Genomic DNA, 26545 nt, shown 5'->3' with positions numbered 1-26545 from the left:
GACTTTATAACTGACCTTCCCTCCTCTGAGGGTTTTACTGTCATCTGGGTGGTCGTGGACCGTTTTAGCAAAATGTGTCACTTGGTTCCCTTCGTCAAACTGCCCTGCGCTAAAACTCTCGCTAAGACCTTTGTCAAGGAAATTGTCAGACTTCATGGCGTTCCTACTGACATTGTTTCTGATAGGGGTCCTCAGTTCGTGGCTCGTTTTTGGCGTGCCTTTTGTGACAGGTTGGGAATTCATTTGTCGTTTTCGTCCGGATATCATCCTGAATCTAATGGCCAGACAGAAAGGAAAAACCAGGATGTTGAGCAGTTCTTGCGTTGTTTTGTGGCAGACAATCAAGAGGGGTGGTCTGAGTTTCTGCCACTTGCCGAATTTGCTCTGAACAATCATACATCTTCTTCTGCTGGTTGTTCGCCTTTTTTTTGTTGTTCTGGGAGACATCCGTCGTTTGGGTCGTTCTCCAAGTTGGGATCTGCCGTGCCTGAGGAGGAGAATTTTTCCGGTGATTTGGAAAGAGTTTGGACGGATGTGCGTGGTAATCTTCAGGAGGCCAACAGAAAATCTAAAGACTACTTTGATAGGAAACGACAGGAGGTTTTGTTCGCTGTTGGTGACATGGTTTGGTTGTCCTCTAGGAATCTGCGGTTGAGGATTCCTTCTAAGAAATTGGGTCCCAAGTTTGTAGGGCCCTTTAAGGTGCTTCAGGTTGTCAACCAATCTGCTGTTAGGTTGGAGGTTCCTACCTCCTGGAGAATTAATCCGGTCTTTCATGTCTCTCTGTTAAAAAAAGCTGTTGTGTCGGATGGTGACGCCTCTGCCTCTGTTCCTCCGGTGGTGGAGGACGGGGAATATGAAATTTCTCGCATCCTTGACTCTAGACGGTATAGAGGTAGTTTGCAGTATCTTGTGGCCTGGAAAGGTTTCGGACCCGAGGATAACTCTTGGGTGAGGTCAGATGATGTTTCCGCGTCCAGACTTATCAGAGCGTTTCACAGGAGATTTCCTGATAAGCCTGGTCCTAGGGGATCCGGAGGATCCTCTTAGAAGGGGGGGTACTGTTAGAACCTTGCTGTTAGGTTTTTTTTCCTTTGCTGGTCACATGACCTTGTTGGCCTATTTAATCCTGCTCCGCCCTTCTGGCTTTGCTGGACTTCATTGTATATCTTTTTTCTAGCTAGCCTGTGCTCTGTATCTAACTCTGTTAGTTTGCTTGGTCTACGGACCTCTATGTTCTATCTATTTTGTTTGTTCGTCTGTCTGCTACTATTTCTGTTAGGAGGTGTCCCATATTCCTCCCAGTCCTTAGTACTTGTAGGGATTCCCTCCCCAAATCTATAGGTCTCCGTACAGACTAGATTAGGACTTTAGCAGGTCTGATCGCAGGATCAGGTTCCCTGTTACATCGTAGGGATTCAGTTGAGTCTTATAGTAGGGACAGATCTCCTCTCTTTCCTTAGCTTTGGTAGCAGAACATAACAGTAACATATTGTGCGACTTGCTGACAGGCAGCACTCAAAGGTTAGTCTTCCTTCTCAGGGGCTTGTTTACATGACTTATCTCTGCTTGTTATGCAGAAATTTCTGGAAAGAGCTGGAACAAGCTTCCCATGGCAGTAAGCCAATGACTGCAGCTGTAATAGTCACATGGGAGTGGAAGGAGCTACCTCCTGTGAGGTTGTTAAAAATAGTTCAGCCACAAGGAGAAGGAGAGGGCCACTAGAGGAAGGGACCTCACTCCTCCTTGATCCTCATCCTGTTGAGAAGGGACCGATAAAAAGAATGCTGGCTGACAGCCTTTGAATTGAAAGGATTTCTATTGCACCTCTAGAAGGAAAATTCACCTCCGAGGAGAAGCACTGCTCAGCCCTAAGGAAGGAGTACTGACTGAGGATTTCCAGAGAGACAGCCTGAGAAGGAGTGAACTGATTTGATAAGACAAGTATCTCACAGAGATCTGCCTGTCTGTATGTTTGGGTCAATTTTCAGCTGTGAGTGTAAACTATTTGTATATAGTTATTTACCCCATTATCATTAGTAAAGAGTCTATTTTTTAACATGTTAAAACTGCTTCTTCATGATTGGGGACTAGCTGCACAAATAATTACCACCACCAACATACTCTGCTTAAAGAGGCAGCTAATGTGCAAAACATAATTTTCCACATTATCTGCTCTAAGGTAGGCAGAACTGGGATTCATCATCAGCCCTGTGTCCAGGAGCCCATCTCAAACTATCAGATACGCACCTGGCAATACGACAAACTATTTACCACTGGTACATTTTTTATATATATATTTTTATTAGGGGACTTTGTGTGTGTGTGTGTGTGTGTAATTGGAGAGGGGGAAGAGGCTCATTGTGACAGAAAGCTTGGCCACGATGATGCAGATTATAGACCGCCAGGAGCACAACCCCCCTCTGCCGTACACCACATGAGGTTACTGCAACTTGGTGTCACAAACAGGATACTACCTCTGTACCTTATATGCTGTAGATGTTAAAGGAAGTTGATGAGAAAATTACCTTAGAAACTTTTAGTCTTTACTGATGTAAATAATTTTCACCGCGCCACAGCTGTTGTTGCCCTAAAAGACTTTACACATACCAGTCGCTGCTTTATTGGAAATAGTGATCTGTTGTGTGTGATTTGAGCTGTGTGCACTCTACTGCTGAAAAAAACTTTGCATCACCACGTACCATCCCCAACGCAATGGCCTGTGTGAAAGGATGGATATAACTTTGATTGAAATGTTAAAGAATGCTCCAACCCAAGAAAGAAAAGAATGGCCTGAGTTACTCCAAGAGTTAACTTACCTGTACAACAATATCACCCACTGCTCCACCGGTTACTCTCCATATTACTTAATGTTTTCCGTCCAGAGAAACTGCCTACAGACCTTCAGCTAAATGTTCAAGTAGAAGATCGCCATAATCCTGTCCCACAGGCAGATTGGGTTGCAGACCACCAAAGACGGCAAGAAGCTAACGAAATTGTGAAAAACCGAATGAAAACTGTCCGCCAATTGCATGAGGATGATTTTAATGTGAGGGCCAAGGGCAAACCCTTACAAGTTCGAGACAGAGTTTGGTCTAAAAAGAACCACCACTCTCATGAGCTGGTTGATCAGTGGGAATCCTACCCTTACATCATCAACAGTATCCTATTCTCAGGGGTGGAAGTGTACAGAATTGCCAGAGAGGACGCTCAGCAAGAAAAGGTGGTCTATCATAGCCCAATAAAGACTTGCATACCCCTGAAAGTTCCATTCCCTCCAGTTTCTACACCTGTTGCACCAGAAGAGGCTTTCAGGATCTCCATCATCCTGCTTGTTTGACTTTGTGCGCTCTGTCTTCAGTTTATTATGCCAACTCCTCCTTCTCTGCTAGGGAATACTGACATAGCTCCTGCAGACGGTTATCAGTAGGAGCTCTCTACGGTTGAGGAACTGGGACCATCATCCACCTATGAAGAAAAGGTAATACCTGCTCCGTGGGAACCTAACAAGTGACCAAGGGACAATTACCGCTCGTTACCAGGAATAATTGGTCGCTGCCTTTCTAAACAGGAGAGACTTTGCATCTGTGGCTCTGATAGAGACAGCCTTTCTGTAACTGAAGTTAGCCTATGTAGACAACCAGTGTTGGTAGCACTGGATTTCTCTAAGGAGGTTGTGGTCCAGACGGATGTGTAAGATATTGGGTGGGGCGCTGTCTTATCACAAGAGGTGAACGGGGAAGACCACCCCATAATGTATCTAAGTCAGAAGCTGTCATCCTGCAAGAATAATTATTCCTTAGTGGAGAAGGAATGTTTGGCCATCAAGTGGGCGTTGAACACTCTAAGGTACTACCTCTTAGGCAGGAAATTCAGGCTAGTGTCAGACCATGCCCCACTGAGGTGGATGAGGTAGAAGAAGGGGAACAATGCCTCAGTGGCCAGGTGGTTTCTAGTACTTTTAGCTTCAATGTAGAACATAGGCCTGGGAAACTGCATGGCAATGCTGACGCTCTGTCGAGGGTCCACTGTTTGATGGCGGAAGGTGCCAAGCTCCCTAGCTTTGTGCAGGAGGGGGGTATGTAATATGGCCGCTGAACAGGTCCTTGAGGGGAGATATGTATCATTGAGGTTGGTAGCTTCGGTGATGTAAGCCAGAGAAAGCAGGCTCCAGCACATATAGTGCTGAGAGAGTTATTGGGGTGTATCAGGGCAGGGTTTATGAGCAGTCAAAGAGATGGGTGAGACTGGCTGCTCACATATTTCCAGCTGGGTATGGCAAATAAAATGGAGACCAGGTGTTTCATTCAGTGTCCATGACTGGAGGTGTGGAGACCTCCAGTGTGTTTGCTAAAGGACACTAACCTGAGTGGGCGAACGCGCACTACTGTATGGACTATTTACTTTCTGTTTTTCCACTCTGTGCCAGAAAAAAAAGGCTGTACTTTTGTTTGCTGATGCTGAGCAGTTTATGATCAAACAGTCTGGACATTTGGATGAAACCGCTTCCTGTGCCCACCTGAACCACAGCTGAGTAGAAACCCTACACATATACCGCATGTTATACTTTTTTTTTTCATGGAAGCATATCGGTGATGGATACCATTATACTGCATCCATCGCAGGCATCTGTCATGGGTGATGGATTCCTGTGACAAATGCCATAAATAGACATTGGCATAACATATAGCTCATGAGCAACTCATTACGTAAACGTTGAATGGATATTATTATAGCCTATGGATGCCACTTAGTAATCCATCACTGCCTCCATTTATTGTATATTTTGGGTGCTTTTCCCAGTATATAGAGGGCATGAAGACAAAAATAAGATCTAATCATGGTTTTAATTGTACATACAGTACAGACCAAAAGTTTGGACACACCTTCTCATTTAAAGATTTTTCTGTATTTTCTTGACTATGAAAATTGTACATTCACACTGAAGGCATCAAAACTATGAATTAACACATGTGGAATTATATACTTAACAAAAAAGTGTGAAACAACTGAAAATATGTCTTATATTCTAGGTTCTTCAAAGTAGCCACCTTTTGCTTTGATGACTGCTTTGCACACTCTTGGCATTCTCTTGATAAGCTTCAAGAGGTAGTCACCAGAAATGGTCTTCCAACAATCTTGAAGGAGTTCCCAGAGATGCTTAGCACTTATTGGACCTTTTGCCTTCACTCTGCGGTCCAGCTCACCCCAAACCATCTTGATTGGGTTCAGGTCTGGTGACTGTGGAGGCCAGGTCATCTGGCGTAGCACCCCATCACTCTCCGTCTTGGTCAAATAGCCCTTACACAGCCTGGAGGTGTGTTTGGGGTCATTGTCCTGTTGAAAAATAAATGATGGTCCAACTAAACGCAAACCGGATGGAATAGCATGCCGCTGCAAGATGCTGTGGTAGCCATGCTTGTTCAGTATGCCTTCAATTTTTAATAAATCCCCTACAGGGTCACCAGCAAAGCACCCCCACACCATCACACCTTCTCCTCCATGCTTCACGGTGGGAACCAAGCAGGTAGAGTCCATCCGTTCACCTTTTCTGCGTCGCACAAAGACACGGTGGTTGGAACCAAAGATCTCAAATTTGGACTCATCAGACCAAAGCACAGATTTCCACTGGTCTAATGTCCATTCCTTGTGTTCTTCAGGCCAAACAAGACTCTTCTGCATGTTGCCTGTCCTTAGCAGTGGTTTCCTAGCAGCTATTTTACCATGAAGGCCTGCTGCACAACGTCTCCTCTTAACAGTTGTTGTAGAGATGTGTCTGCTGCTAGAACTCTGTGTGGCATTGACCTGGTCTCTAATCTGAGCTGCTGTTAACCTGCGATTTCTGAGGCTGGTGACTCGGATAAACTTATCCTCAGAAGCAGAGGTGACTCTTGGTCTTCCTTCCCTGGGGCGGACCTCATGTGAGCCAGTTTCTTTGTAGCGCTTGATGGTTTTTGCAACTGCATTTGGGGACACTTTCAAAGTTTTCCCAATTTTTCGCACTGACTGACCTTCATTTCTTAAAGTAATGATGGCCACGCGTTTTTCTTTACTTAGCTGCTTTTTTCTTGCCATAATACAAATTCTAACAGTCTATTCAGTAGGACTATCAGCTGTGTATCCACCAGACTTCTGCACAACACAACTGATGGTCCCAACCCCATTTATAAGGCAAGAAATCCCACTTATTAAACCTGACAGGGCACACCTGTGAAGTGAAAGCCATTTCCGGTGACTACCTCTTGAAGCTTATCAAGAGAATGCCAAGAGTGTGCAAAGCAGTCATCAAAGCAAAAGGTGGCTACTTTGAAGAACCTAGAATATAAGACATATTTTCAGTTGTTTCACAATTTTTTGTTAAGTATATAATTCCACATGTGTTAATTCATAGTTTTGATGCCTTTAGTGTGAATGTACAATTTTCATAGTCAAGAAAATACAAAAAAATCTTTAAATGAGAAGGTGTGTCCAAACTTTTGGTCTGTACTGTATAAAGTGAAAAACAGTGTTTAGTGGTGATTATATGCTTTTTACTTCATTGCTAGTCCTTGCATGTATACACATAATTTCAGTACGCAAGCTTGTTTGCATACATGATATAGATTTTAACAAAAGCCTTTTGCTTTCTCCTGATATATTGTATGGCTTTTGATAATTTTTACCTTCAGTTAAACCTAATAATATATTCACATAATTGTAGTTACTGGTTGACTTAGATCCATGTTTGTTTTCATGCACAAAGAATAAGCCCATTTTGGTCATTTTAGTCTGTAAATATAACGGGAAGTGGAATATAATAACAACTCACCAAGCCGTTTAACAGTGTAATTGCACAGTAGATTTTTTCCTGCAGAATAAAAGACATTTATAACAAAGGCATTTTTTCTATGAAATAAAAAAGTTCACTTTCTGCCACAACTTTATACAAGCACATAAGTATATGTATTTCATCGATGAGGACTGTGAAATCTCATTATGTTGAAAAATTACTAATAAAGAAAAGATATTGGGCCAAATGCCAACTCACATTTTTGGCCATAAAATATTGAAAAATATTACAAATCATAAAAATAATGCTAGTTATCCTATCTGGTAGATTTACTGTATCCAGCCTCACCATGGGCTACAAGGCTACTTTTCATTGCTTCTACAATCTAAATAGTTACTGAGACACGGGTCAACAGACACAAATCAACATTTCCTGTAGAGGCCCATAAGAGCTCTTAACAGGCAATTTTCCAAGGTATAACCTGAGGTTTATATGGCATATGGGACTGGAGTTGTAATGTACCTTGAATAGCAATAAACATCTAAAAGTCTATGAATACTACAGCAGCCCCAGAGCTTTTTAACAATCAAGGGAACTAGTAAATTGTGTTTAACATTAAAAATCGTGTTCCAGTGTAGGGCATATTGAATTGGGAAAGAAAATGGATTTTATATCAATGTAAGAGTCTTGCGTTAAAATCATGCTACTTTCTTGCAAAAAGTAATACAGAAATACCGTAATTTACTTCAAACGGCGGCTGTAAATTACTCTCTTATAGTAAATCTTCTACTTTTTCTGTAGTCCTTAAAGAAGTTAACTTCCTGTTGCTTATATTACACCAACATATTTCAAAGCGCAGTACAGATTACAGTCATTACTCCCATCAGTCTTTGGACAATCCTTTTTTTTTTTAGAAGGGACACCTGACAACATCCGGTACCACTATTGGGACTGTACTCTGCAGCATTTGTTCAATTTGTTCTGGGCAAGACCACCAAAGGAGAAATGAAGTGATATAAAACAATGCTGATGAAGCTCAAAGAGTTGATCTTCAGAATGAGTTGATTTTACATACATAGCCATATATTGTTAAAGGCCCAAAGTACTAATGTCCGTGTAAATAATGCAACATGCATGTACAATGTTTGTACAATGAAAGTTTATAGCAAACTGCCAAAAGCAAAAAAAATCCTGAACAAGATTTTTTGCACGCAATATAACAGTACCAATACATTTTGTGTGCTAGTTATTACCTAGTTAACAGTGGGATCGTTCACATTAACCTTGCACCAAAAATCAATTGAACTGCACTATTAACATACAGTAACTGATGCTGCATGTTATTTCAATGTCAGCCCTTGTTAATTAATGTAACACCTATAATCAGAGGAGCACTGATTAATTCTTGTTAATTAATAGCTATACTTTAGGCCAATGACAATTATCATGGGAGCGCAGTGCAATAAGGGGTATCTGACTTTAATTCCTATGACATTACAGAATAACTCCATTACTGTATATACAGCCTTAGGCAAAAAACGTCCAATTACATACAAATGTTCAATTTATTCCATTTTATTAGTCATGCTTGAATTACACTATTCCTTGTCTGTATGTTGTGTAGATTTATTCCATTTCAGTTTTTGGACTATCAGCTTAATTTTTTGGAAATCCAGTGACTTTATTTTTTGGCAATGGAATACTTGCAGCAGGGTGAGATCTAGATAGTGATTACATTGTTAGACTGGGTGCCTATGGTCCACCAGTAAAATTCATACTGAGGGCCCACTGTAAAACCTAATGCCTGGCTCTAACCTTGGACTAGGAGGCCCGTAAATTGTGATTTTACAGTAGGTGTTCACACAATAGCATCAGCAAGAAGCTGCAAGATGATTGGCGAGGAGCCCGACAGAGGCATCATGGTGGGTCCTGGTTAGTAGGTAGCCTGCTTTTGCTCCTTGATGTAATCTCAGCTAGACAATGCCTGTATAGTCTAATAAAAATGAAACTGAGCAGTGTTTTACATAAGCTACCAAGTTTATTATGTGGACATACAATCTGGAGATGCTGTGTGTTGCCTCTGTCAGTATGCAGGGCATTGATCGCACTGTGCTGAGCACTGCTTGGGTAGGTTTATGGTAGGCTGTTGGCCCATTCCTGGCCCCATGGGCTCACCAGGGAATTCACATGTTCCCCTTATGGGTGAATTAATTACACAGCAGGGAAATATGGCATACTACGTATCTACAAGGAATGAACAACAACTTATATAGTGCTTAGCAAAAAAGGGGACCTTATTGCTTGTCTCCAAATATATCTTCATCATTCATGAAAGTCAGACCTATCCCTGGATAAACATATCGTTCTCCCATTAAATATCAAGCAGAGGTCACATGCCAAAAATAACTCTTCCAAAGTACAAAAAAAAGTATATTGGAAGGTGTAAAATAAGACTTTAGTGGAGGGAGATTCTGAGTTCTGATTCAACTGTTTAGTTACCTCCATGTTTCTCTCTGCAGCTGGATCCGGATGCCAGTATAATGCTTAAAGAACTCCAAATGAAGCTTAGTGCCGTGTTGGACGAGCTTAGCTGCACATTTGGAGTAAGGTAATTATGATCATTGTGATCAGTGCTCGCGCTGTTTACTGTAGGTTCTGTTTGGGTTCCTTGCTCTGCGCCATTGTTTTTATGTAAAAACATTTATTTTCATGTAATATCTTTACTAAATTCAGGGGAATTTTAGTGGCACGTGTCATAAGTTAGCATTAGTTGGCCACAGTTTTGTCAGGTTTCTGTTGTTTTTGGCATACAGAATAGTGTAGTCTTTTACACTATTCCACTTAGATTAACAGAAAGAAAAAAACACGTGACATTTCATTTTTTATTTGCCATTAAAGTCAGTGGCATATGTTCTGCTATGTAATCCATTTTTAATCAGGTATAAAGTAGGCCCTTAGAAAACTAGGACATGACAGAAGCCTTTATGCTACTGCCACATTGGTTTGCCTATTTTTCAACATAATTGCAGTAGAACATACATTGAGATATAGACATTTTTTATTTGTAGCCCTACCCATTCCCATATATTATGACTGAGCGTAATTTTCACATTTAGCTTCCAGATCTCTACTATTGTAAAACTGTCTGGTCTTAAAATACATAACAAATTTGTTTCAAGACTCAAATGTTCTGCGATGGTTATGATCAGAATAAAATTGACATTATATGCTCATAGTCATGGGGTATTTGGCTCCCTATCACTTTTTTGTCTTTGGATCAGTCTAGTTGTGGTGTATATGACATCTGGTGGTCTTGGTCTCACAAGGCCTCTTCAATGGCAATGATAATTTACACACCATGATCAGGAATGGGTTAAATAATGAAAAATTGGAAATAGGTACATAAATGAGAGAATTTCTATTACGTTGGGTTCTCTTTAGCATCTTAGAGACCTAAAATACAAAAACAGAAGAGATCTAAATGTAAGAAAGAAGGCAGCAGGTAAAAAGTGAGATGATTCTGATAAGATATAGGTGGGGTGAGCAGACAATGGAAAACAGAGACTGTGTTGAATTGTTCTTGTAACGATGTGCTTCATTATAGTGGCTGACAAAGTAAATCAATTGGCGGAAAGAGAAAGAAAGACTAAAAACTTAATACAACTTTCTTGTGTTTCTAGTTTCCAGAACATAATTGAGGACTGTGTGAGACAAATGAGTGTGGAATTAAATCAGATGCGAGGCAATGGAAATGCATCCACAAACAGGAACAATGCTGCCATGGATGCTGAAATCGTACTGCGGCCATTGATGGATTTTCTGGATAAAACGTTAGTATTAAATGTCTGTTGTTGGCGTCCAGTTGAATATTTAAGTCCGGTGCCTCTACCAAGTGTAATGTCCTTATAAATACTTCAATAAAGGGCTTTAAAGAGGTTGTAATCCAACAGGAGAATGGAAAAAATCTTCAGGCACCACTGTGTGATATTTATATAGCTGAACACCAGCAGTGGTAGCGGACAATAATGGTGGTGCAAAGGCGAAAGTATGGCATCTATGCAACAAGTAGAAAAATGAATAGCAGCACTCACCAACCGTGGAAGCATTTGTAAGACGCGAAACGGCCGTCGTCCTCTCGTCTCCCCTGCACCTCAGATAGAGCACTGCATCTGATTGTCCAGAATACTATGAAATAAAGGACTTTTTAGCCAAAGGACTTGGTGAGTGCTGCTATTCATTTTTTCTACTTGTTGCTTTAAAGAGGTTGGCCAACTATGGGGACATTGTTGTTTACGTACATGCATGTATTTTGGGCTAAAAATCATTTTTGCAATTGGGTTTCATTATGAGTTTTGCATTGTTTGGCTTTTACAGGTTCTTTGTTTCTCTGAACTTTAATGTATCCTGTAATGTAATCAGCTGAGGCGCTCAGAAAAAAGGCAGATAAAAGAGAGTTACATCTTACCTGTTAGATGTCAGTGCAAACTCACTGACAGGTGAAGAGGTCGGCCACTTTCTCTTGTTAGTGCAGCTTCCCTCACACACTGACCAGCACTTCTGTCCATACAATGGCCGCTGGTGGAGGAGCAGTGACCAGATCATCAGCCTCCTCCCATAGAAAATCAGTTTTCCCCTGTGAGGTGTTTTACAATTGGCGGAGCTGATGGACAGGTCTGGTCACCTAATAATTCACCAGCCACCATTGTATGGACAGAAGTGCTGATCAGTGTGTGAGGGAAGCTGCACTAACAAGAAACGGTTCTGACAGTATAACAGGTTAGTAACTCTTTTATCTGTCTTTTTCTGGGCTCCTATCAGCTGATTTATGGCCGCAGACCACATTAAAGTTGAATATGCAGGAAAACAAAGAGCCTGTAAAACCAAATGCTGCAAAATTTATATTGAAACCCAATTGCAATAATGATTTTTAGCCCAAAATATGTGACCCCAAAGGTCACCAACCGCTTTAATTTAAGCTCATCTTCTTACTACAGCACCAAGCCCTACAATGGTAGGATATACAGGTGCATCTCACAAAATTAGAATATCATCAAAATGTTAATTTATTTCAGTTCTTCAATACAAAAAGTGAAACTCATGTATTATATAGTGTCATTACAAACTGAGTGATCTATGTCAAGTGTTTATTTCTGTTAATGTTGATGATTATGGCTTACAGCCAATGAAAACACAAAAGTCATTATCTCAGTAAATTAAAATAATTAACAAAAATCACCCGCAAAGGCTTCCTAAGCATTTAAAAAGGTCCCTTAGTCTGTTTCAGTAGGCTCCACAATCATGGAGAAGACTGCTGACTTGACAGATGTCCAGAAGGCAGTCATTAACATACTCCATAAGGTCCCAGAGTTCCAAATTTCATTTGGAATCAAGGTCCCAGAGTCTGGAGGAAGAGTGGAGAGGCACACAATCCAAGCTGCTTGAGGTCTAGTGGGAAGTTTCCACAATCAGTGATGGTTTGGGGAGCCATGTCATCTGCTGGTGTAGGTCCACTGTGTTTTATCAAGACCAAAGTCAGCGCAGCCGTCTATAAGGAAATTTTAGAGCACTTCATGCTTCCCTCTGCTGACAACCTTTTTGGAGATGGAAATTTCATTCTCCAGCAGGACTTGGCACCTGTCCACACTGCCAAAAGTACCAATACCTGGTTTACAAACAACAGTATCACTGTGCTTGATTGGCCTGCAAACTCGCCTGACCTTAACCCCATAGATTCTGGAGTATTGTCAAGAGGAAGATGAGAGACACCAGACCCAACAATGCAGACGAGCTGAAGGCTGCTATCAAAGCAACCTGGGCTTCCATAACACCTCAGCAGTGCCACAGGCTGATCGCCTCCATGCCACGCCGCATTGATGCAGTAATTGATGCAAAAGGAGCCCGACCAAGTATTGAGTGCATTTACTGAACATACATTTCAGTAGGACAACATTTTGTATTTTAAAATCATTTTTCAAGCTGTTATAAAGTATTCTAATTTACTGAGATAATGACATTTGTGTTTTCATTGGCTGTAAGCCATAATCATCATTAACAGAAATAAACACTTGAAATAGATCACTCTGTCTGTAATGACTCTATATAATAGATCACTCTGTTTGTAATGACTCTATATAATATATGAGTTTCACTTTTTTGTATTGAAGAACTGAAATAAATTAACTTTTTGATGATATTCTAATTTTGTGAGATGCACCTGGATGTAGATATCATCTCATATTCCTAAACTCATGCCCTCAATCTTATTTTGGAAATCAAACTTATTCTATCATTTACCAATTTTCTAATGTAGACATACACACACTCAGCTGCCAAAATATTCATTACTGCACTCACTCCCTAGTTAATTAAAGGTTAATCCCACCTATGAGATGTTATCATATGAATAGCAGTGTTGTGATGTCTGAGACATCCACTGATCCTGAGAAGTAAGGTGCCGCTGCAATGGTTGTATCACTATGACCACTTGTAAATTTTCACTTTTGTTCTCTTGACTTTTTTTCTCATCATAGCATAGCCATGGCCACTGGCTGTGACGCGCCCCTGGGCCTGTGTCGCGCTGCGTTGCGCACGCGGGAGCTTACCCGGAGCCGGATCTGTTGAGGGTTGTAGTCTCGTGGCGGTGACCCGGTCCGTGCCCAGGGAGTCAAACTGACCGGCGATGTATCAGCGGTAGATGTTGGACGACTACGCCACCCGTTGAGTACAGCTAAGGAGCTGCTGCTGCAGGGCAGACCACTGAGGCCGGTGGTAGGATTGTGCAGTGTGATAGTATAACCCCCAACGGGAGGGGTATGGCCTCAGGGCAGCCGACGTGGATGATGGGGGTAGCAGGAACCACTCGGAGACGGTACGGTGTAGTTCAGGGTCTTTACTGGTGACAAAGATAGACCCTCCCGGAGTACTGGCTAGCGATTGGGGCCTGGTCAGTCCTTGAGCAGATGGGATCTCCCCTGGCCAGGCGGAGTTGTAGGCCTCCCAAACTAACTGTACTCTTCTGGCTACCTTGCTAGAGGCGGGTATAAGTAGCCCACGTCCCTCAGTGTACCGTGTGGTGCTCACCCGTATGGCCGGTGACTCGGGGCCTTCTAGTAGCTTCCGCTCCACGACGGCGGTGCTGGTCCCATGCGTGTGACCGTGCCTTCGGGTTTCTTGGCCAGAGGACCTGGAATCCCCTGCCTGACGGATTCTGCTGCTGGGTAGGAGTTAGTCCCCACAGCCTCGGACTCCGGGTCCGGTAAGAAATCTTCTCAGTCAGGGCGAGCTCTGCAGCTGCCAGCCCCTGACTCCTTGTAACACTGCTCCCACAGAGCTCCTGATGTTCTGTTCCTATATTTGCTTCTTTTCTCTGTCTCTACTTCTCTACTCGCTAACCCTGCCTCAGCCCCAGTTTTATATAGGGGAAGTTCTTCCCCTCCCAGGACTGTGCAGGAGGTGTGGCATGCATAGGATTCCTGACCAAGAGACCTCCCACCTGCTCTCAGACGTAATATCTCTATCACTGTGGCAACCAGACCCCTGGGGTGTCACATTCCCCCCTAGTGAAATTTAGTACTCCGGGACTAAACATATTTTAGAAAAACATAACAAGATATAACAATAACAATACAATAAAGAAACACATAAAGGTGGTCATGGCATGTCCGTAACCGGGTGCAGTCTTTGAAGAAAGCAAGGTGTCCATTTCACCAAAACAGGGAGACGTAACCAGGTAGGGGTCTGTCCTGCCCCGAGTCCTTAACAGTCTTTAGTCCGTCCTGGGTTACGCTCCAACTATGTACACAGGATTCCCGGTAAATCCACCAAAGACTCCTATAAACAACTAGAAACACATAATTATTCACAAGCAACAAGAAAAACAGGTAACCACAAATAAAACAATTTATACACTTCAAATCCTCCAACGTGCGGGTAACTGGTCTCTAGTGGCCCTAGTGGACCTACGGAGCTGACTGTCTGGCCCTGAACTACAGGGTGTAGGAGCTGTCAAGGGTAAATTGGGCAGCTGTCTATGGGCCCTTTGGCTCACTAGGGATATGGCAGGCTCACTGCAAGCAGAGGGTTGATCCTCCTGATCTGCTGGTGTGTGGTCTTCTGCCTCCTGGACCGGCTGTTCTTCCAGCTCTACCTGTTGCTCCGTAGGTGCTTGGGATGCTGGTTGGAGGAAGGTGAGTACGGGTACCACAACTGCACCATTGACTTGAGTCCAAGACCGAGGGAAGTCTCCGAGCACAGTACTAACCATATCTTCCCTTTCCTCTACGGGTCGATGCTCTTCTTGTTCCTCTTCAGGGTTCCGTAGCTGTTCAGGACACTTCTTCAGGTGATCCCGGGATACAATGGCTGTGGTCTCCCCTCCGTCTTTACTGATGGTACAGACCTTCGGGTTCTCGTGGCTTGAGGGCAGTACAGTGTACGGGTCCTTCTCCCACTTTTCGTCCAACTTGTGGAGCCGTCTTTTCCTCTTCAAGACCTGCTCTCCGGGCACCAGGGGAACAGCGGGAGCATACTGGTTGTAAGTTTTCTCTTGTCTCTCCCTAGCCTGACAGAGACTTCGCTCCACGCTCTCCTGTACTTTCCGGTACTGCTGCTGCCTCTCTGTGTCCCAGTCTGCTTCTGGTGAAGTGTCCTCGGGTGTCAGGACTCCCATTTCCAGGTCAACAGGTAACTTACCAGGTCTCGCCCTCATTAGGTAAGCCGGGGTACAGTTGGTGGAACCTACCGGGATGTGGTTGTATAGGTCCACCAGATCGGGCAGCTTCTCAGGCCACAGACTGCGTTCTTCCAGGGGCAACATTTTCAGAAGATCCATTACCACCTGGTTCATTTTCTCACAAAGTCCATTAGTTTGCGGATGATAGGGTGTCGTCCTTATCTTCCGGCAGCCATACAGATTGCAGAATTCCTTGAAGACCTCCGCTTCAAAGGCAGGTCCCTGGTCCGTCAGCACTTGGTCCGGGTACCCGTGTGGACGGCAGAAGTGCTGCTGGAAGGCTCTAGCTGCTGTTTGAGCCGTTAAGTCCTTGACGGGGACGACAACCAAGAATCGGGAGTAATGATCCACGATGGTTAACGCGTAGACGTAGCCACTTCTGCTTGGGGTCAGTTTTACATGATCCAAGGCTACCAGTTCCAACGGCTGCCGGGTGACGATGGACTGCAGGGGAGTCTTCTGGCTGGCACGGTCCTTCCTCCTCAGGTTGCACGGGCCACAGTCTCTGCACCACCTCTCGATGGTTCCCCTCATGCCTACCCAATGGAACCGCCCGCGCAGCAGGAACTCCAGCTTCTTCCATCCGAAATGCCCAGCTCCATCGTGGTATGCCTCCATCACCATGGCTGCGTCTCGTCGTGGCACCACTACTTGCCAGATTAGTTCATGCGTCCGGGAGTTAACCATTCTGCGGCACAACTTCCCCTTGTAAAGGAACAGTCTACTCTTTTCTGCCCACAGTTGCTTGGCTTCCTCCGGAGCGTCTGGGTCAAGGCGAGCCTCTGGCCGAGTCAGCATCTCCTTCACCAGCCGGACGGCAGGGTCACTGTCTTGCGTTTCCGCCCAGTTGTAGTGAGGTGAGGGGTTAAGCGTATCGCCTTGCTTACTCCTTACCCGATGGGAATACTGGATAGTCCCATGACGGTGAAACGCGGGGAGTTCGACTTCTTCCAGTCCCTCTGGATCTTCTCCTACGTCCGGTAGGTTTGGCATCCTGGACAGGGCGTCCGCGTTGGTATTGGAGCGTCCTGCCCGGTATTTGATGGTGAACTCGTAGTTGGACAGGCGGGCCATCCATCTCTGCTCTAGGGCACCGAGTCTTGCCGTGTCCATGTGTGTCAACGGGTTGTTATCCGTGTACACGACGAACCGGGAAGAAGCGAGGTAGTGCTTAAAGCGTTCGGTGACTGCCCACACCAATGCCAGGAACTCTAGCTTAAATGAGCTGTAATTCTCAGGGTTTCTTTCGGTGGGTCGCAGTTTTCGGCTGGCGTAAGCGATTACTCGCTCCTTCCCCTGCTGGATCTGGGACAACACGGCTCCTAGCCCGATGTTACTTGCGTCGGTGTAGAGGATAAAGGGCTGGCTGTAATCCGGGTACGCCAGGATTTCATCCCCCGTGAGGGCCATCTTCAGCTGGCGGAAGGACTCTTCTTCCAACTTCTCCCATCTGAAGGGGGGCTTCTGGTTCTTGGCCTTCCGGGACTGGCCTATCAGGAGGTCCTGCATAGGAGCTGCCTTTTTGGTGAAACCGGGGATGAACCTGCGGTAGTAGCCTACCAACCCGAGGAACTGCCGCACTTCCTTTACACTGGAGGGACTTGGCCATTCCTTAATTGCGGTGATCTTATCAGGGTCGGGAGCCACTCCGTCAGCGCTCACCACGTGTCCCAGGTACTGCACCTTTGGTTTCAGGAGGTGACACTTGGAGGGTTTCACCTTTAGGCCGTAGCTTGCCAGAGCTTCGAACACTTCCGCCAGGTGTTTCAGGTGGTCCTCATAAGTCTTAGAATATACGATGACATCGTCCAGGTACAACAGGACCGTCTCGAAGTTTCTGTGGCCCAGACAGCACTCCATTAATCGTTGGAAGGTTCCTGGTGCGTTGCAGAGTCCGAACGGCATACAGGTAAACTCGCTAAGTCCCATCGGGGTGGTGAATGCGGTCTTCTCCCGGTCCGCCTCTGCTACAGGAACCTGCCAGTACCCACTAGTGAGATCCAAGGTAGAGAAGAAGTTAGCAGATCTTAAAGCAGCCAAAGACTCCTCTATCCTTGGTAAGGGGTACGCATCCTTGTGTGTGATACGGTTGATTTTCCGGTAATCTACACACATCCTCATGGTGTTGTCTTTCTTTTTGACTAAGACTAGTGGAGCTGCCCAGGGGCTACAGCTATCCCTGATCACCCCAGCCTCCTTCATGTCTCTAAGCATCCCCTTGGGTGTTGGTAGTGTGCAGGGGGTACGGGTCGATACCTCTCTTTTATGGGAGGATGGTCTCCCGTGGGGATGTGGTGTTCTACCCCCTTGACTCGCCCGAAGTCTAACGGGTGTTTACTAAACACTTTCTCGTACTCTTGAACCACCCGATAGACTCCCTGTTTCTGGTGTGAGGGAGTGGAGTCAGTACCCAAATGTAGTTGCTGACACCAGTCCTCCATTGTTTTCTTAGAGCCGTTACCTTCCTCCGGGTGAGATGGAGGCAAGGGTTCCACAGATTGTATAGCATTTTGGTTAATGGTATATAATTTGACTAGCGTGGCATACCGGGGCAGGTACACTTCCCTCTTCCCGATATTGATTATGCGAACGGGCACCCTCCCATGGCGTACATTAACCACCCCCCGTGCTGTCAAGATGGTGGGCCTACTGTCTGAGTAAACTGGTTCTACCATTGCCTGGTAATCTCTACCTCTCAGACCAATAGCTGCCCGGCACCAAATCATCATTTCACTTTTTGGGGGCATGGCAATAGGGAAAGGGTCACACATTCTCACGCTACCAATCTCACCGCCGGAGAGTTCCACCTGTTGCCGTCGCATCAGTGCCCGGATCTCTTTTTGGAGCACTCGCTGCTCGCCGGAGCTGGCGTTCTTGGCAACCTGCTGTAAAAGGAAAATCACCTCTGCAAGACAATTTTCAATTACATTAGTTCCTAGAGTTATCTTTGGGTGACTCTCGTGTTTGTCAATGTCTACAATGATCAGTCCCTGTGCTGCTAGTTCGACTCTACCGATTTTAATGGTCACCTCTTTAAATCCAATCTGTGGCACGGGCTGACCATTGCTGGCGATGATACTCAAGTCGTCGTCAGGGTAGCGGGTGATATCCGAGTTATTCCAGTACTGCTTGAAGAGCACGTACGGGATGGTGGTGACCTGTGACCCGGTGTCCAGTAGGGCACTCATAGGAATGCCATCCAGTACCACGGGTAAGACTGGACGTCCTCCCACATATTTGTCGCGCCAGTTCGATGGGCCTGGTGATCTTTTTCCTGGGGGTTGGCCCTCTACCCCAGGTTGTGCCAGTTTAAAGGACAGTACCTTGCCATATGTCCGGGTTGATTGCAGCGGCGGCAGATGGGTCGTCCGTCCTCGTTGTGTCGGTCGCTGGGTCTCCCTCTGGCCGGTGGGGTCCTCCTTGGTCGACGCCACGGGATGTCCTCCGGTCCGGATGCCAGCTGGATCTTCCCTGGAGTGGAAACCTGTAAAGACTGCACAGTTCGGGTTAGCGCAGCAACGCTTTTAGCTAGCTCTTGGACCTGATGGTGCAGGTCTGGAGCCGGGTCATTGTTCAAAGCCTGCGCATCAGCTCCCACAGGCCCTGCCGACAAGGGTGCCGCCTCCTGGTGGTAAGTGGTAGTGGGGCGTCTGTGGGTCACAACGCCACCTGGTGCCGGTTCTCGGAGCACCCGGATGGCTCTGTCCTTGAACTGTGCAAATCCCAGATGAGGGTCCTGTAAGGCCATTGCCCGCAACTGGGTTCGGTGGGCATTGCAATATAAACCCTCTATAAATTGTTCAGTCAACAGCCTGTCCTCGTCTCCCATGCCGTCAGGGTCGGTCTGCTTAATGGCTCTCAGGGCCTCTTGTAGGTTCAGGGCATAGTCCCTTATACTCTCGTATGCTCGCTGCTTGCACCCGTAGAATCTAAGCTTGATCTCGGCTGAGGTGCGGGTATCAAAGGTGTCCCTCAGCCGGGTTAGTATCCCTGCGACAGTCCTCCCCCCAGGTGGCCAGGACTTTACCTCCCTTCGGGCTGCCCCAGTTAATTGGGCCACCAGGATGCTCACTTTTTGCTCTTCTGTGAGGGGGTACACCTGGAAGAGGCTATCCAGCTTTTCTCTAAAGTCATGCAGGGTATGTGACTCCCCTGAGTACTGGGGTAGCCAGGCCGCTCCCGGGATATAGGGCATGGTGAAAGGCATGACTGCAGCAGCGGTGGCGCTGGCGGGGGTTGAGGCAGTGAAGCTCTCCTCCGTATCCGACATCCTCCTCCCCCCTAGTGGACCGTGGCCTACCTTGCGATGATCCTCTTCCGTAGGCCGCGGCTCCGCAGTAGATCGTCAGGGTTGAGGACCTTCCGTCGCGCTCCTGTGACGTCGGCGTCTGCTGGGCTCCTTCCAGGACCTTACGCGACGTCCGGACGTGAGGCGGGGCTTCAGTTCTCGCGCGCTTTCGGAGTCCACGCCCCTCTTCTTCCCGCGCGACGTCTTCAAGATGGCGTCCAACGGCGGGAAAACTCCACGGATGGCGGGAAGAAGGCTGAAAATGGCGCCGGATGGCGGGAATCTTCACCGATGGCGGGAAGAAGGCTGAAGATGGCGCCGGATGGCGGGAATCTTCACCACAGGTAAGTTTGAACAGTCTTTTTCAGGCACGCAGTACCCGGTGGTTGCGGGCACGAAATCCTGCCGACTACGCCAAAAGTTGACGCGCCCCTGGGCCTGTGTCGCGCTGCGTTGCGCACGCGGGAGCTTACCCGGAGCCGGATCTGTTGAGGGTTGTAGTCTCGTGGCGGTGACCCGGTCCGTGCCCAGGGAGTCAAACTGACCGGCGATGTATCAGCGGTAGATGTTGGACGACTACGCCACCCGTTGAGTACAGCTAAGGAGCTGCTGCTGCAGGGCAGACCGCTGAGGCCGGTGGTAGGATTGTGCAGTGTGATAGTATAACCCCCAACGGGAGGGGTATGGCCTCAGGGCAGCCGACGTGGATGATGGGGGTAGCAGGAACCACTCGGAGACGGTACGGTGTAGTTCAGGGTCTTTACTGGTGACAAAGATAGACCCTCCCGGAGTACTGGCTAGTGATTGGGGCCTGGTCAGTCCTTGAGCAGATGGGATCTCCCCTGGCCAGGCGGAGTTGTAGGCCTCCCAAACTAACTGTACTCTTCTGGCTACCTTGCTAGAGGCGGGTATAAGTAGCCCACGTCCCTCAGTGTACCGTGTGGTGCTCACCCGTATGGCCGGTGACTCGGGGCCTTCTAGTAGCTTCCGCTCCACGACGGCGGTGCTGGTCCCATGCGTGTGACCGTGCCTTCAGGTTTCTTGGCCAGAGGACCTGGAATCCCCTGCCTGACGGATTCTGCTGCTGGGTAGGAGTTAGTCCCCACAGCCTCGGACTCCGGGTCCGGTAAGAAATCTTCTCAGTCAGGGCGAGCTCTGCAGCTGCCAGCCCCTGACTCCTTGTAACACTGCTCCCACAGAGCTCCTGATGTTCTGTTCCTATATTTGCTTCTTTTCTCTGTCTCTACTTCTTCTCTACTCGCTAACCCTGCCTCAGCCCCAGTTTTATATAGGGGAAGTTCTTCCCCTCCCAGGACTGTGCAGGAGGTGTGGCATGCATAGGATTCCTGACCAAGAGACCTCCCACCTGCTCTCAGACGTAATATCTCTATCACTGTGGCAACCAGACCCCTGGGGTGTCACAGCTGTACAGAGGACTACAGCGCAGTCCAATCTAATTCATGAAGCCAACTGCAGTCACTGCACAGCCAGGTGACGAGGAGCACTACTGTGCAGGAAAAACTTGGAAGATGCCACAGTGTTATACCAGCACTGCGGCCACTTCACAATCAGGATCAGGGGGAGCCACAGAGGTCTGTCCCCACCTATTATATAGTAATGGCATTTAATAGCCATATGGCATCATTTTATAAGAGGGGCAATACCCTATTAAGGTTCACTAGACACATACAGGAAAATATGAAATGACCTCACAATAGAGTGCAGCACGTCCACATAATCATGAAGTGAAGTAATCCTTTGTCTATTAATCTTCTGTAGTGCAGATTGAAATGTCATATTACCAGAATTCATCTTACAAATTCTGCACTGCTCAGATTCTCTACAAATGTAACTGACATGGCATCTGGAAGACTGAGGTTTTCACGTAACATCCTTATTAATCTCAAATTGGATATATGGTTATGCAAAACTGCATTACTTAATCATTCAGGTTTTGGATAATCACTTTTCTGTTCCATTTTATAATGTTTTAATTTTTGTATTTTTATACTGCTATCATTTTGCTCTACAAAAGGGTAAAGGAAAAAACGCAGTAACAATGTATAAAAGAAGACAGCACCATAATTCTGTGTTAAAGAAAGCAGCTCCTTAACAATGTGACCAAGCTGGCAACACACAGGCACATCGGTAGTCTGTGGCTGCTGGACCCAAGCAATGTGAGCCTGCTACTGCCTGCAGAAACCCTAGCACTTAGTCTTATTAGTAGGCCTCTAAGATGTCATGTGTGCATGGCACCGCAGCATAATGATGCTGCTGGGTATAGAGATCAGAAGAGGCACCAGAGGTGCTGCAGGTAATAGGAGGTGCTAAGTGCTCTGGCATCCACAACTACCAACATGTCGGCCGGACAAGGGTTGTGCAATTGTTTTTGCTTAACTCTAAATCATGTCTAAATTCAGTTACATGCAGGACAGCACAAATTCCCTCTGGGTGCACATGAAAATAAAGGGCATTCTCAAATCCATATATCCCGTCCAAGAGAAATAAAGCATTCACTGCATCCATGAATATCTTCAATTTATTAGCTCACTAGCAACATATGACGTAGTAAAGGGAACCTGTCACCTGAAAAAAGCTATTATCCTGACGATATGGGGTTAATTGTGAACCTGCCCGGTGCCTTGACTTAGACCCACGCTACTAGGAGGAAATGAACTTTATTCCCCCTGGCAGCGTCCGGATTTCAGTCACAGGGGCGGCGCCAGTGCGGGTTCAGTCACCGCTCTGTATATGAAGAGCAGCGGCTGTAACTACGCCCCCAGCACTGACTGAATGGGAGGCGGATGTGCAGTAACAAGCGCTGGCCACTACAACTTGATGGCCAAGCACCGCAGGTAAGGACTTCCGTCCAGCGGCCGCCGATAACAGGTGATCGGCTGGAGGTGCCACGTGCGGACCCTGGCATATATTGATGCCCTATCATACGGATAGGGCATCAATGTGAAAGTAGTGGACAACCCCTTTAAAGCTTCATAAATGAGCATGTCAGAGAAACCAGATCTAGAAAACAGAAGATGCATTATAAAAATCCATCAAATAAACTGTAATTTAAACCTCTTCGGGTATACAGACACATACTTTGTATATTCAAATACTTTAGAAGCTTTTTCAAAACGGAACTTCGGCAAATTGATATATCTCCTTCACGTTATCCAGTTCCAATTCTTGGATTTGACCTGTTTTCATTAAAATGCTTGTGAAATTGTTAATCTTTGTAATTTGTTCTTAGATTATCGGTTTCTGCAAAAATTTGCGAGAAGACTGTGCTAAAGCGAGTTTTAAAAGAATTATGGAAACTGGTGCTCAACAAAATTGAGAAGCAGATTGTGCTGCCCCCTCTAACAGACCAGACAGTAAGTAATATGGCTTTTGTACCTTGTTTCCAATAAAAGCAGCTTTTATTGTAACAAAATCCAGCATCACTTAAACAATAAAACAATATTGGAAGGTTCAGCTTGCCCAGGTATTCGATTTCTGTCTGGTACAAGTTCAATAAGTGGAACGCTAGATATTTAATGTTTTATAACAAATTTCTGCTGCTATAAAATGCTCAAAAATGGCTGAAAAAAACAGTATTAGTATTTCTACAGTGTGCGAAGGTGAAAAATCCATATTGCTATACTACCGTTAGCATCACTGTGATGAGGAGGAAAACGAGCATACCATAGGTGCAATTTCAGGCAATTTTAGTTTTATTATTTCTATATTGATGTTTTTAACAGTTTATGAGAATGTGTTCTATTTTGCCTCAACACATCGTATTGATTATGCCTCCCAATCTTAACCTATTGTAAATGTGAACAGTTTTTTTCTCTCAGTCATTTGTTTTTGCAATTATTTCATCTTTATATTTTGGGCGTTACCATTGTCAATCATTTCTATCTGAAAGGGACCATGTCTCTCCATGTCATCATTTTGTTCTCCCAAAGGTTTCTCCCACTTTGAAGTTCTCCCAAGCAGCCAGTTCTAGACATGGTGTGAGTTTGTACAGTACATAGTGGAAGTGTTTAGTTGGGGGTATCTGGACTCTGGACAGGTTGTCTTTATCATACCCGACAGAATTTAAACAGCTTTTTATATAAAAATATTCAATTAAGACATAAAAAGTCATAGATCCCTTAAGATCTGCAACTCTCTATAATTTGCTATCCTTATATAAGGAAGCATATATGACAGATCTGTTTTGAAGACATTTTTCCCATCACATAGAGTAAGCTTCCACCAATTAGAAAGAGATGTCATATCCTTGCGTTATGCAATAACTTTCTGTGTACTATGGCAACGATTCATCAAAGTGTTTATGCCAGAAAACTGGTGTAAAACACTTTAAAATGTTGCAACATTTTTATGGAATGTTGAGGTGCTCAAATGTTTTATGACTTTTGGCGTTTAAGCGCAGTTTCAGCTTCCTCTGCCCTAATGGGCAGAACTGAGGAGGAGTTGGTACATGGTGTGGCTATGCCACTCGTAAAATGTATCAAAAGTGGCAACATTTCTTACATCAGAAATGTTATTCCAGTCTCGGACTGGAGTAACATTTATTGTGAGATGCACAGAGGCGCACACTACTGAAAAGATGCACCAAATTCATTAAGTGGTTTGTGCCATCCTGTCACACAAAAAATTGAATAAAGAGCGATAAAGTCATATGTAAAAAAAAATTGGAACAAATTAAAATGACAAACCGTCCTGCAAAAAACAAGCCCTAATATGTCTCTCTTTCGGCGGTGTCCCATCATTTTAGGTGTCTTTTTAGTGCACATGTATGGACGACCACAGTTTTGTGCACGCCTAAAAAGATGGATATCATCGGAACAGACAACAAAGGTAGTCCAAGGTTCCTCCATTTGCCTCATTATAGTGAGAGGTTCTGAACATCTGAGATTTCGTCTGAATCGCATTTTTGTGGATTTTCACGGAAACACGGACTTAAGTGCTTAGCGTAGAACTCAGGAATGTGATCTCAGACTTAGGGCTCCCACTCATATGTGTAAATAAAATTGCTCCGATGTTGTTCCTGAAAAGTAGGACAAGTGTCATGCGAGTACAATGCGATTTTTCTCACTTACCATCCTTATGACATCCATAAGACATGCGTATGCAATCCATATACAATGCGTTTTTAACATGAGCTTTTACATACAGTAATTCTGTCATTTCAAGCTAGTTTTCTAACTGCTAAAACAATTTTATATACAGATATAGATAGATAGATAGATAGATAGATAGATAGATAGATAGATAGATAGATAGATAGATAAAAAAATATATAATGGAACAGCACCATAGGGAAAATGGTGAGTGCAAGGATCGCCAAACAATTCCTCAGGTGTAGTATAAAAAAAATAAGAAAAGAAGGCAGCACTCCAATAAATTAAAGTGAAAAAATGGACTTTATTAGCCCATGTGGTATGACTGGTGTGGCAACATTTTGGTTGTGAACAACCTTCCTCAAGCTTGGTTTTTTCTCAAACAGTAGTGTACAACCACATATGGGGTACTGCCACATTCAGTAAAAATTGCATAACAAATTATGGTTTCCATATTATCCCTTGTGTAAATTATAAATTTGGTGCTAAAACAGTATTTTAGTGGAAAAAAAATATTTTGTTTTCACATCCAAATGTTATCAAGGTTCTTGAATTATATTTAGGTTAAAAATGCTCAGTACACCTCTAGATGCATTCCTTGAAGAGTATAGTTTTCAAAATGGGGTCACTTTTGGGGAGGTTTCTGCTGTTTTGGCATTTTAGGGGCTCTGCAAATGCAATATGGCATTTATAATCCATTTCAGACAAATTTATCCTCCAAAAATCAAATAGCGCTCTTGCCGTTCTGAGCCCTGCCATGTGCCCAATCAGCAGTTTTTGACCACTTATTGGGTAGCTTTGTGTTTGGAATAAATTGCCGAACAAATTAAGAGGTCTATTTTTCTCTTATTATCCATTGTGAAAAAAACAAATTTGGAGCTAAAACAACACTTTAACAGAAAAAGTTAATTTTTGTTTTCACATCCACTTGAAAAAGTTCTGTAAAGCATCTACGGGTTCAACAAACTCAACACCCTCCTAAATGAATTCCTTGATGGGTCTAGTTAACACAGTGTGGTCACTTGTGAAGGTTTCTGCTGTTTTGCCACCTCAGAGACTCTGCAAATGAGACATGGTGTCTGCAATCTATTCCAGCCAAATTTACATTACAGATACCAAATGTGGCTTTTTCATTTCCGAGCCTTGCCATGTGTCCAAATAGAGGTTTTTGACTACATGTGGCATATTGCCACACTCAGAAGAAAGTAGGTAACATACCTTTTAATCCACTTTTTCATGTTTCACTTTAAAAAGTGAAAAATTTGGGGCTAAATCAAAATTTTTTGAAAAAAATGATAATTATCAATATGATGACCTAATGTTATCAAATTCTGTGTAGTACCTGTGGAATAAAAATGCTAATTATATCCCTGGATAATATTGTTGAGGGATGTAGTTTCCAAAATGGGGTCACTTGTGGGGCTTTTCTGCTGTTTTGGCGCCTTAGGGGCAGTGCAAATGTGACATGGTGTTAGCAATCCATTTCAGTAAAATTTGTGTTCCAAAATTCGAATGGTGCTCCTTCTCTTCCGCTTTGTCCAACTAGAGGTAAAAAAGGTAAAAAATTGTAGAATCCATTTTCTTGTTCTATTGCTTGTAAAAGTAAAAAAATTGGGGCTAAAGCAACATTTTAGAGTAAAAATTGT

The 26545-nt window shown here is 44.7% G+C and overlaps 1 protein-coding gene across 1 annotated transcript in view; it reads left to right on the top strand.

Moving 5' to 3' along the window:
- UNC13C (unc-13 homolog C) overlaps positions 1-26545 on the top strand; it is an 861108-nt gene that overhangs the window by 651382 nt on the left and 183181 nt on the right. Inside the window, exons 26-28 of the mRNA XM_073653015.1 lie at positions 9289-9377; positions 10450-10599; positions 23039-23162. Coding sequence (XP_073509116.1) covers positions 9289-9377; positions 10450-10599; positions 23039-23162 — 363 coding nt within the window. The remainder of the gene's footprint in view (positions 1-9288; positions 9378-10449; positions 10600-23038; positions 23163-26545) is intronic.

This window comes from Phyllobates terribilis, unplaced genomic scaffold (genome assembly GCF_046119375.1).
Source record: "Phyllobates terribilis strain yellow unplaced genomic scaffold, ASM4611937v1 Scaffold_11__3_contigs__length_659146591, whole genome shotgun sequence".
Classification (NCBI taxonomy): Eukaryota; Metazoa; Chordata; class Amphibia; order Anura; family Dendrobatidae; genus Phyllobates; species Phyllobates terribilis.
The sequence above is the reverse complement of the archived record's forward strand: the minus strand, read 5'-3'. Positions and strand labels throughout refer to the sequence as shown.